The 12,421-nt window shown below is 36.9% G+C and overlaps 1 protein-coding gene across 6 annotated transcripts in view; it reads right to left on the reverse strand.

Moving 5' to 3' along the window:
* The window catches only part of MSRA (methionine sulfoxide reductase A), a 188,581-nt gene that overhangs the window by 80,450 nt on the left and 95,710 nt on the right, over positions 1-12,421 (reverse strand). For all 6 annotated transcript variants that reach the window (XM_034421296.3, XM_060693088.2, XM_034421302.3 and 3 more), the window contains one exon: positions 6,713-6,817. In XM_034421296.3, coding sequence (XP_034277187.1) covers positions 6,713-6,817 — 105 coding nt within the window. The remainder of the gene's footprint in view (positions 1-6,712; positions 6,818-12,421) is intronic.

The raw sequence follows: 12,421 nt of genomic DNA on the forward strand, positions 1-12,421 counted from the left end.
TCAGTAATGCAGAGTATCATACAAATCCATAAAACTGGGTTGACCAAACCATAGCACACTTAGAGACGAGCTAGATGGATGAGTTGCTTTCATACAATATGGCTTCCTAATGCACTCACTATTTTGTTTTACTTATGCACTGAATCACTCAACCCTGTCTAGATTATAGCGTACTGAGGATTAAGACTTCTACAAAATTCCTAGAAGTCTCTTATGTTATCATTAAAGCAAGTTATTACTGCATTACATTTATGGGAAGGTAGAGGCGTTAGGTAATAGGAAAGAAAAAGTCATCTGAAAACGCTGTTTCAGGAAAAAAGGAGAAAGAAAATCAGGTTTGACCTCTTGTAACTAATTAGACATGAAATCAAAGATTAAAAGCCTACTAATAATCCATGTAGCATTTACTCTTGAATTTTAATACAGCATGTAAATCAAACTGACCAAAGGCAGTGTTCACAAACTGCCATGAATAATGCATAAGTAACGAAGGGGCTTATTTTGTCCCTGTATCACATCTCTCCCCAATTCCCTGGTTAGCAAAAATGTGAAAAGCAGGTCAGATTATTATAAAAACCTTCTGAAAAACCAAAACTGTGCTGGAGCTTATTGGTTACACTAGCTGAGTTTTATTTTGTGGACTGCAGGCAACTATTTTATTTCCTGCCTGAAATGACGAGACGTATAATGCCCAGAATTCAAAACCTGTCTTGGTAAAAGAAGCTTTGACCTTGTGTTCAGTGTATAAAGTAAAAATGTCATTTGCCTTATGTGATAAAATGTGTTGGAAATTGGGGAGAGATAATAGCAGCTTTTGATGGGCTTCACCTGGTGTAGAACCTGGCTATGCAGAACATTTCCTAAAAAGTGCTAGTAATTTAGTTTAACTGACTGTCCCATGAGCATGGAGGGGGCAACAGATGATGAATAGTAGCAGGACAGAATAGAGGAAATAAAATAATGAAGAACATCCTAGAGGAAGCACAACTCGTGTGCAAGAAGAGAAAGGGCAGAGCAGTGTATCTGACAAAGATGGAAGCAAAGGATAGGGGACAAAGTGCAGGTGAATTAGGGAGAAAGGAGACACGTGGAAACAAAAACCTTACATGAGGCATATGGAGTCTTCTCCTTCCAGGACTATTTTATCTTTGATGCTAAATGGGGTTGCACTGCCCCAGGAAAACGTTAATATGCAACTTGGGGATCCCAGAATGAGAAAGCCTCCAAACCCTGAGCCACAATAACACAGTGCAGGGATATCTTTTTTCTGACCCAGAACGGCTCCTTTACAGCTGAAGCAGAAAAGAATACGTCATGTCAATAAATCTTGGTAAATAGGAAGTACCATCCCAATAACTGAATTTACTTCACTTCTACAAAGGACCTCTGTTACTGAGGTCTGGGTTTCTTATATATCTTTTTTCAAAGTTCTGGAGGAGCCATCTTGAACAATTTATGCAATGATCCTTTATGTAATGACCCATTTGACATTATAAAAGTAGGGTTATCACAAAATGGGCAATGTTGGTTTAGGCTTGCTTTCACATTTGTATATGGGTACAGCTGTCCTCCTTCTCCAAGTAGACACATCTGCTCATTAGAAAAACAATGTAATTTCTAGTGTTTAATTCTAATTATTTGCAGATGATAGATTCCTTGTGCAGCCTCCATAAAGGGCTCAGCTTTTCCCACTCAGTGACTAATAACCAGGGCCTTTAGGTAACAAGAACCAAAGCAGTAAAAGACCTGATACAAATTTGTGTCCATTTCTGTGTGTATTGAATGTGGCAGTTACATCTCGATAAGAAGAATGAGGAATCTTCTGGTCCAGAGCCTTGTAGTATTTGATATTAGCATCCTATATTAAGCAGTTTCATGCACTTGACTTGGTTTACAAAATCATGTAGTCTTCTACTGTGATAATTTATTACCACAGATGCCAAAGGCACTCAAACAGCTGGGAAGTACCTATTCCTCCCTGACTCTCTTTTTGCTTGTGGTCATGTGTCAAATGAAACCTTGTGTTGATGGGGAAGGTACCAGAGCTGCATCCTTTTTGGGAAGAAAATAACAGCTCATCAAAACAACATCCTATGCTCGTGCTTGCTGCACTGGTGATCCTGACCCAAAGTGAAACAGCAACAGCACAGCATGAAATATTCCTGTCTAAAAATACAGGCCAGGCAATGCATTCCTGGAAGGAAGATCAGCAGTTTGCAGAAAAGATGAAGGGAAGGGAAGGGAAGGGAAGGGAAGGGAAGGGAAGGGAAGGGAAGGGGGAAGGGGGAAGGGGGAAGGGGGAAGGGGGAAGGGAAGGGATTCCAAAATGAACAATGAGAAAGACAGACAAGAAAAGAGGTGGCAAAAAAAGGCATTTTGCTAAGTTCCTATTTCACTTCTCTACACTTTAGCTATCTTCTTTATAGTGGCAGAAACTGCATTTTTCTCTCTGTTCAATGACAGCTAAATAAAGCATATCATATATTTAAAAGCTCCCCAAAACTTTAGGATCAGATACTGTATTTGATATTTTGAGAACACATCATGGATGCTCTCATAAAATGGTTACTGAAGGAAGCTTGAATTTTCCTCAAAGCTTGAATTTCCCCTTGAATTTTCCTCAATCATGGAGCTGGAAGGGACTTTGGAGGTCTTCTAGTCCAACCCCCTGCCCAAGGCACCTTATTGCATTCTGGACAATCTTTTCTTTTTTTTTTAATTGAAAAGTTTTACAAAAAAGAAATACAAAAAAAAAATCCCCCCCTATCCCCCCACCCTTCATCCCACCCTCCCCACCAGACTTCCCAGAGCAAAATACAAGGTATTTCATTTAATCAATCATAAACTAGATTAATCTACTTATCCTCAAAGTACTAACTCCCCCCCGGAACCTTAACTCCACTATAAATAACCTAATACTTCTAATACTAACATTCATTCATAAGCTATTTGATATTTTCTTGTCTGATACTTATTTTGAATATAATCAATCCACCTTCTCCATTCCGATACGTATCTTTCTTGCGTGTGGTCCTTCAAGTACGCTGAGATTTTCGCCATTTCTGCTAGGTTTGTTACTTTCAATATCCACTCTTCAATAGTAGGCAGAGTCCTTCTTCCAGTATTGAGCTACCAACAGCCTAGCTGCTGATATTAAGTTCAAAATCAATTTAGTCTCTGATACTGTACAGTCCGTCGTTATATCCAATAGGAACAATTGAGGAGTAAATTTCAACCTTCTTTTTCCTCCATCTAGCTTGAAGCTGACCATACTGAAACCACGTATAAATTATCCCTTCTTCTTTTAATTCATCTAGAGATTTCAGTTGCATCTTACCCCTTTCCAAAAGAAGAAGCTCTTTATAAGTAATCACCTCTATTTTTTGCTCTATACTTATATTTTCTATTGCATGTCTGGGATTTGCCCATATAGGTATCTTATAGTTCAGCTTATATTGGTACTTTTTCCAAACCCTCAACAATGCATTTCTGAGTATATGACCCTTAAACGCTTTATCCACTTTTTTTTCATATAACAAATAGGCATGCCATCCATATAAGAAATCATAACCTTCTATGTTTAACATTCTTTCTTCAGTTAAATTAAACCAATCACTAATTTGTGATAAAGCTACTGCTTCATAATACAATCTTAAATTAGGCATTTTAAGACCTCCTCTCTCATGTATATCCTGTATAATTTTCAGTTTCATTCTTGGTTTCTTCCCAGCCCAGATAAAAGTATTAACCCCTTTCTGCCATTCCATCAGATTTCCATCTTTTTTAAGCACACGTATTGTTTGGAACAAAAATAAAAACCTAGGTAGTACATTCATTTTTATTGCTGCTATCCTTCCCAGTAGTGATAGTTGTAATTTTTTCCATTTTTCCATTTCTTTCTGTACTTTTTGCCAAAGAATTTCATAATTATTTTTAAACAATTTCATATTTGAGGCTGCAATATATACTCCTAGATACTTAACCTTTTTAACTACTTCAAACCCCGTTATTCTCCCTAAATCTTCTCTTTGAGTTATGGTCATATTTTTAGTTATCATCTTTGTCTTGTGTAGATTTACTTTAAATCCAGATACTTTGCCATATTGAGCTACTATGTCCAGCATATAGGGAGCCGCTTCTATAGGTTGAGATAAGGTAAGAACCAGGTCATCTGTAAATGCTCTTAGTCTATAATCCTGCTATCTAATTACAATTCCTTTTATTTTGTCAGAATCACGTAACTTGTTCAACAAAACTTCTAAAGTTAAAATAAACAACAATGGTGACAAAAGACAACCCTGCCTCGTACCTTTCTCAATTTTAAACACATCTGTTAAACCTCCATTAATTATTATTTGTGCTGTTTGTTCCTGATATATTGCTCTAATTGAATGTATGAAATACTCCCCAAAGTGCATTTTTTCTATTATTTTAAACAGGAATTGCCGGTTCAATCGATCAAATGCTTTCTCTGCATCCAAGAATATGAACGCTGCAGGGACCTGGTTATTTTTTTCCAAATATTCCAATAAGTTTATAATTTGTCTAACATTATATTTCATCTGCCTCCCTTTTATAAAACCTGATTGGTCATTGTGAATAACTTGTTGCATAACTGACATTAATCTATTTGCTAATATCTTAGCAAAAATTTTATAATCCGTATTCAAAAGTGAAATTGGCCTAAAATTTTCAGGTTTAGTACAGTTTTGATCTTCCTTCGGAATCAATGAAACAAAAGCTATTCTCCAAGAGGGTGGAACTCCTCCCCCTAATTGAATTTTACAAAGTAGAGTTCTAAGCGGCTCTACCATTTCAAGCTGTAAGTTCTTATAATAAACAGCTGTTAGTCCATCCGTTCCTGGAGCTTTCCCTGTTTTTAACTGCTTAATTGCCGCAACAATCTCCTCAGAAGTTATTGGTTGATTCAAACCTTCCTTCTGTTCCAACGTTAATTCCAAAATATTCCCTTCCTTTAAATATCTATCTATATCTACACCTTGTATTGAGTCACTAGCATATAACTTTGTATAAAATTCCAAAAAAGCCTTTTTAATCATATTCTGTTGGTAAACTTCCTTACCTCTATATTCTATCTTACTAATGACTCGTGACAATCTTTTCTTGAAGATCTCCAGTGATGAAGCACCCACAATTCTGGGAGGCAAGCTTTTCCATTGAGTAATTATTCTTATAGTCAGGAAATTTCTTCTTAGTTCCAGATTAGATCTCTCTTTAATGTGAGCTGGTATGTGCACACTGTTATACATGCAATATATAGGTTTGCAATATAGTCCACAGGAAATAAGCCTCTTAAAAAGAATGATCCAAAAGCCTGAAACTATATTTCCTTCTTATGTTTCAACATTCTATTTGAAAGAGAAGATGACTGGAGAAGTATTTCAATGGAAGATCCTGACATATCTCAAACTTCTGCAGGAGAAAGCTGTCACACCCTCATGTTTTCTTAAAGGATGGTCCAGTAGTAGCCTGTCAGTGACACTTATAAATTGGGCTTGCAAATAAAAAAAAATTCAAATTTTCTGAATGCAATCACCCCAATCTAAATATTGGAATATTTTTTGAAATGTATCAAGAAGAACCATTGGAAAACAGGATTGTGGGGCTGAGACCATTGTTGACCAGTTACATACTATGGCAGAGTATAGATGAAGGTTGTAGAGCTCTAATATCTCTCTATATATATTTAATGATTTACATTAATAATAACAAAAAATTCTGAATATCACTATATGTTAAGTTACTTCAAAATCTCTCAAGAGGTTTTTCTGAGATTTTGCAGGAATTCAGCATTTTCATATGAAACTGTGAAATGAAATATGTGAAATAGATCTGTGATGTTCTAGTCATGCCTTACGCATTGAAGCTGGCTGGGCAACTTTGGCCTAGTCACTCTCTTTCAGTTCAACTCATCTCACATGGTTATTGTTGTGGGAAAAAAATAGAGGGAGTATTAGGTATGTTGGCTGCCTGGAGTTATTTATGAAATAATAATAAAAGCAGGATAAAAATAACTGTTACATTAAATCTCACACAATGTCAGAGATTTAGCCATAAATGTATGTTCATGCCATCATGAAATCATGACAGTATTTACCCTTTGAAAAGGTGCCAAACAAAAACATTTTCTTCCTTCCGTCATGCTAATGGCATATTACATGCAACCTGCAGACACCTTCAAGGAAGAACTTGTTACAGCAAAATACTGATTAAAAGAACTGCCCACCACATTGTTATTCTAAGTGCCTCAATATTTTTATTTATTTTTTTTCGCAATGTAAAAGATACTGCAAAAAAATAATAATTGAAAATAGACCAAACTTAAAGAGCAACATTATAATTGAAATGATCAACTGTATAGCTATGTAGGAAGAAGACCTTTAATTTGAAAGGCGAGAGATTGCATTAAGGAAGAAGGCATAATAATCTAAAGGTGAGAAGAATTTCTATTGTCTTATAAGTCTCTCTGTGGGAATTTTCACAGCATAGACATCTATTGGGAGCCGTGGGGAGAAGGGAGGCTTGTGAAATTCTAGTTCCTCGTGCTTCTCATCCCATCAATAAATGCCTGCAATCATACTCTTGAGCTGTGGTGTGATTTCAAGGTTCATCTCTTCCAAGCAGCTCAAACACAAATTATCCCAGCTGTAATTAGTAAGATAATTAAATACTGGCTCACTCATCACTCTACCTTGTGTCGGGTCATGATTCTCCCAGAAGACCTTGAGCAGTTTCTCAAAGCTGATGGTTTCTGGCTGAAATACCACTCGCACAACTTCAGTGTGGCCAGTTTTGCCTTCAATGAAACAATAAGAAACAAGAATATTAATCACTGAAACCAACACAAAAAAAAATATGGATTTATTATTCCCCAGTATGTTAAACAAGTAAAAATACGTGGACAGAAAAAGACACATGATTAACAGTTGTAAGCCATGCCATTTTTTTTGGTAGTTTCAGAAATGGCAATGCTTTATTTCATTAGGAAGCTGCTTTTTTTGCTTCGTTTTTTGCAGCTCTGCAGGGCATGGCAATAAAATCATGAGCTCATATGGGTGACGGGTGGGGGGGCGGGCAGGAGGAGATGGCAAGAGAGAGTTTCAACTCCTTTTTGTTCTAGTTCTGTCCTTACTTTTTAGGCTCTGGGTGGATTCATTTTTGAAAGGAAAATTGATATGTTACATCTAGGATATAAATCTAGATTAACATGTTTTGCTGGTTTTCTTCTAAACCATGAGTGTCAAACTCAAGGCCCTGGGGGTGGATCCAGCCCGTGGGGTGCTTAGATCTGGCCCATGGTGCTACCCTGGAAACCGTGGTGCCTCTGCCAGCAGAAACGGAGCTCGGAAGGGCCACTTGTGAGCTCTATTTTCGCTGGCAGTAGGTTGCAGGACCAATGAAATCCCAGTTGAAAACAGAGCTTGTGAGGGCCAAGCCCCAAGCTCCGTTTTCACTGGCAGAGGGTTGCAGGAGGCTGTTGCAGCTGAAAACGGAGCTCAGGAGCCTGTTTTCACCGGTGCCCCCGACCCGAATGATGTTATGCTGGCCATGCCCACCCAGGCCCTCTGAGATCAAACACAACTCTGATGTGGCCCTCAATGAAATCAAGTTTGACATCCCTGTTCTAAAGTAATAATAAATAAACAGAAAAGCATTCTGCCAAATTTTCCCAAAGGTGCTTTTTTAGGAGGCAACTGGACTTTGTTATTTTTTCTTTTGAGGATGTTTCGCTTCTCATCCAAGAAGCTTCTTCAGTTCTGACAGGATAGTGGGGAAGAGAGTTGAAGAAGCTTCTTGGATGAGAAGCATAACGTCTTCAAAAGAAAAAAACAAGAAAGTCCAGTTGCCCCCTGAAAAAGCACCTTTGGGACAACCATGACCTGGATGACTGAGAATCTCTACAGACTTTTCTCAGCACAATTTTCTCTATTTCTGAAAGTGGCATATAAAGAGTTAGTAGTGACAGGTGTCTGAAGGTTGCCCTTCCCTGCCAGTTCACTGCAGGGGAGTTGAGCTGGAGAAAATTGCTAGGACATTTAATAAGAATCATATATCATAGTTTGTGGGCAGAAACTACTTTATTAGTTTAATATTTGTTCTTATTATCAAAGTGCTTCCCATTTTAACAGCTGCTTGGTACAAAACTCATATTATTTCAGCAAAGTTTCTTGTAATCTCTATTGCTTTTTGCTTTTAGCTTGGCCTCACTGTTCTCAGCTGTATCACCTCTGATTAAAGAAGTAAGCTATGAAAACAAATGTACTTTTATTTATAACATTGTAATGTCACAAATAAAAAATAGCATTGTTATGCTATTTCTGATGGAATAATAGTGATATAAACTGCAAATAAAGTAATAAAGGTTTCCTTGGCCAAATTCAGTGGTAATGAGAGATAGAAGAAAATGGTATTTAGAGGATGCATTAAATAGAGGATTGCGGCAACATCCAAGAACATAAGACTTTGACTGTACAAACAGCACAAGCCTTTGGCAGGGAAATTATTCTTTAGCACTAGGTTTGACCATGTAAAATGTCAGCACAAATATTAGGAAACATTTGACAGAGCCCTAACTATCCATACCCATAATAATTACCTGTTTTTTCAAATGCCCTAGTGCTTCTCTTTTAAAAGGAATCTGCTGCCATGCCCAGTTCTACCCTTTACTGTATTGTCACTTTTTCAGTGCTAAAAAATCACTGATTTTTCAGTCACCTAGCCATGTTCTGACTGTGGCATTCGAAGTAATGAACAGGCTTCCTTCTCAATTTAGATTCATTCCAAACAATATCATTTTGATGCAGTGTTATGTTTTGATATATATGGTATAGTGTAAGTTGGTCTGTAAAAAAACTCAAATGTCTTCTCCTGGTACAAACAATTAAAGGATCTCAAACTACAAGATTGGCTGAAAAATTCCCCAAGTCTTTTAACAACAGAACAAACAGTTGTGAACAACTTAAGCTCAATTTAGAGCATACCTAACAGGAGGTAAACATAAAAATGCTACTATGAAATGCAGCATATAATAAATGTCAAATGTATCCTTCAACATAAAATGTAATGATGATAGATTCCTGGATGGGAGATAAAAGGTAGTATGCTATAGTGATTTTGGATATAAGAGCATAATTTATTAATACAAACTACCTTCTACTGGGCTAGATCGCTTTTTTTTAGTCCATGTGAGAATGTCTCTTCTAATCAGCCACAAAATAAGGGATAATTCTATTACCTAGAATTGTTTGCAATGCTAAGTAATTTTTATTTTATGGTTTAAAAATAAGTACAAATTAATCCCTTGTTTTCTTTTACTTAAGAACTATTTATTTATTCAGTTTATATGACCATCCATCTAAAATTCATGACCTTATTTATTTAATAAATTTACATTACCACCCATTTTCTAACCAACTTTGAGCAGCTCCCAATCAAAAATTAAAATTACAAATAAAATCATATTAAAAATATAAAACTAAACATTAAAATATTAAAATTTGTTATATGGGTGTTATAATACAGGATAACCCAACCAAATTTGTTTTTGGTTCTGGGGGGAGAGAAAGTGCCCCCCTCAGAACGGGCTCGCAATTTGGGTGTCCTTCTAGACTCACAGCTGAGATTGGAACAACATCTTGCAGCTGTAGCTAGGGGGACCTTTGCACAGGTTCGTCTGGTGCACCAATTGCGACCCTACTTGGATCAGGAGGCTCTCCTCACAGTCACTCATACCCTTGTCACCTCACGGTTGGACTATTGCAACACGCTCTACATGGGGCTACCCTTGAAAAGTGTTCAGAGACTACAGTTGGTCCAGAATGCAGCCGTGCGAGTTATAGTGGGTGCACCTAGATACACCCACATTACACCAATTCTCCGCGAGCTGCACTGGCTCCCTATCGGTCTCTGGGCGCAATTCAAGGTGTTGGTTATTACCTTTAAACCCTATATGGCTCAGGACCAGGCTATCTTCGAGATCGCCTTCTACCACATAGCTCCCAGTGACCGGTAAGATCCCACAGAGTCGGTCTCCTCCAGGTCCCGTCAGCTAAACAATGTCAGCTGGTGGGCCCGCGGGCGAGGGCCTTCTCTGTGGCTGCCCTGGCTCTCTGGAACCAATTACTCCTGAAGTCTGGACCGCCACCACCTTATTGGCCTTCCGGAAAGCGGTGAAGACCTGGCCCTTCCGGCAGGCCTGGGGCCATTGATCTCGTTATAGTGATCTTGCGAGACCCGGCCACAAATTGGAGTGTATGTGTTTTAATGTTTTAATGTTTTAATGTCTTCTTTTAACTTTTGTATGGGATATTGTTGCATTGTTTTATTCTCTGTTGTAAGCCGCCCAGAGTCCCTGGGGAGTTGGGCGGCATAGAAATGTGACAAAATAAATAAATAAGTGTCATGCTCCCCTTGGTCAAATTTTAAAAACAAAAGAATATAAAATGACACATTATCAACACATCAGAAAATCCATATCCAGTTATTTTTTATTTTTATGTCATAATTTACTTATTTTAAAAGACTACAGAGCAGAAAGTATCTGACTAAATTTGGAAGAGTCAGGGGCTTGCTGGAATTTCTCCTCCCAATAATTTAGGTGGGAATTCCCTCCTAAATTAGCACTCTCAGTTTTTCTCTTAGTTTTTTTCACCCACATTATCTCTTTTTTCAACTTAGTTCTGGCCTCCCAGTTCGTGTTTGAGCCCCTATTGAAAATACATCTTTAACTTCACACCTGTAATATATAACATCCTTAGTTTATTTCTTTAAATAAGACAAAGACTTTTTTTCAGTTTGCCAGTGGTTGCTTCTATGCTAAATATCAGAAGGCATCCTAAAGTAAAGAAAAACTGACCCAGTAATGTAACTTCCACACAAAGCTAATAATTATATCAACATAACCATGCATACATATCAGTTTCATTTCTTGTGCAGATAACATGCAAACCTATCAGAATGATCTTATCACACGTTACTATCGACCTGTACAAAAAGTATGGCCGGAAACTTGTTTGTGATTTGCCAATATCTCTTGAAGTTAAACCTTTAAGCCTTTGCCATCTGAAGATGTTTGTAGAGCTTTTAGAGGCAAAATGAATGCTTTAGGTTTAGGCTTTATAGCACCTACTTTACAATTTGGAGGAGAGTACAATTTTGGACTCTCCTCCAAACATGGTCCCTTGACTTACCTCGCTTTTGAATTGTGGACCTCACGTTCCTCAAAAAAAAAAAAAAAAAAAAATCTGCATGAAAATCAATAACTGCATGAAAAAACTGACCTGTATGAAGTGGATCTCCAACAGAATATAGTAATATGGAATTCTCCTCTTTATAGAGTTCTAGTTAGTGATGCCCTCTTGCAAGATATTCTACCATATTCCAATTTAATTCCTTCTTCTACCTTCCATTGTCAATGATTGATCAGGATTTTGTGTTCGCAGAATATGCTTAACTCTAATTACATGTTTGGAGGCTTCTTTTTTCTTTCTTTCTTTCTTTATTAAATTTATATGCTCCTGATTTCATTCTCCAAAAAAACTTTGGTTGGCTTCCCTCATAATTATTTATAAATTATATAAATTACTTATAATTATTTTTTTTCAAAATGTGTCTGTACTTTTCAAGCCCTTACCCTGTTGCAGATCTATCTACCTTATGTTTGGCTACATAAAGATCATCGATCAGAAAATGAATTTGTATTAGTTCATAGTATAACAACTTCAAAGTTATCATAAATCAAAGCACTCATTAATATGTACAAAGATAAAATGTAGTCCTAATTCTTGCTGCAGGATTTCCTGCTCACTGAGGACTAGAATATTATCAAGTATATAAATGAAAGATTATATCTTATACCTTTTCCCCCTCAAAGATTGTTAATCACTAGCAAATGATCAAACAGCAGCTTCTGTATTTCTGTTGGGACTCGACCCAAATTTAAATTCCCAAGTTTAACAGATAAAATACTGTATACATCAATCATTAAGCCTTTAAATAAATCTTTTCAGGGTTTTTTGTGATAAACCTTTTAGAAGTCATTAATTCCTATCCCTTTCTTAATGAATTGCTATGCTCATATTTAACTTCAGGAATCCACATAAAATAAATTATTACTGATGATTAATTATGCTGTATGGGACCAATAAGACTAGGTTAGTTTTGAGCCATACAGGGAATTAATTAAAACTGGCTTTGGTAAACAGTTTGCTATTTACCTGCCCCTTTTCTAGAATAGAAGATTGCTTCCCACAACCTGCTATAATCTTATCTTTTTGTGAACACAAGGCAGAGGGACAACATCCTCAATGGTGATTGCTTGTCTCTTTGGAATTCCATATACACTATAGTTTCACATTCACAGTTTAGAAAGGTTCTAAACTATCGCTAGGTATGAATTTAA

The sequence above is a fragment of the Pantherophis guttatus genome, chromosome 1, assembly GCF_059756535.1.
Source record: "Pantherophis guttatus breed Tessera chromosome 1, ASM5975653v1, whole genome shotgun sequence".
Classification (NCBI taxonomy): Eukaryota; Metazoa; Chordata; class Lepidosauria; order Squamata; family Colubridae; genus Pantherophis; species Pantherophis guttatus.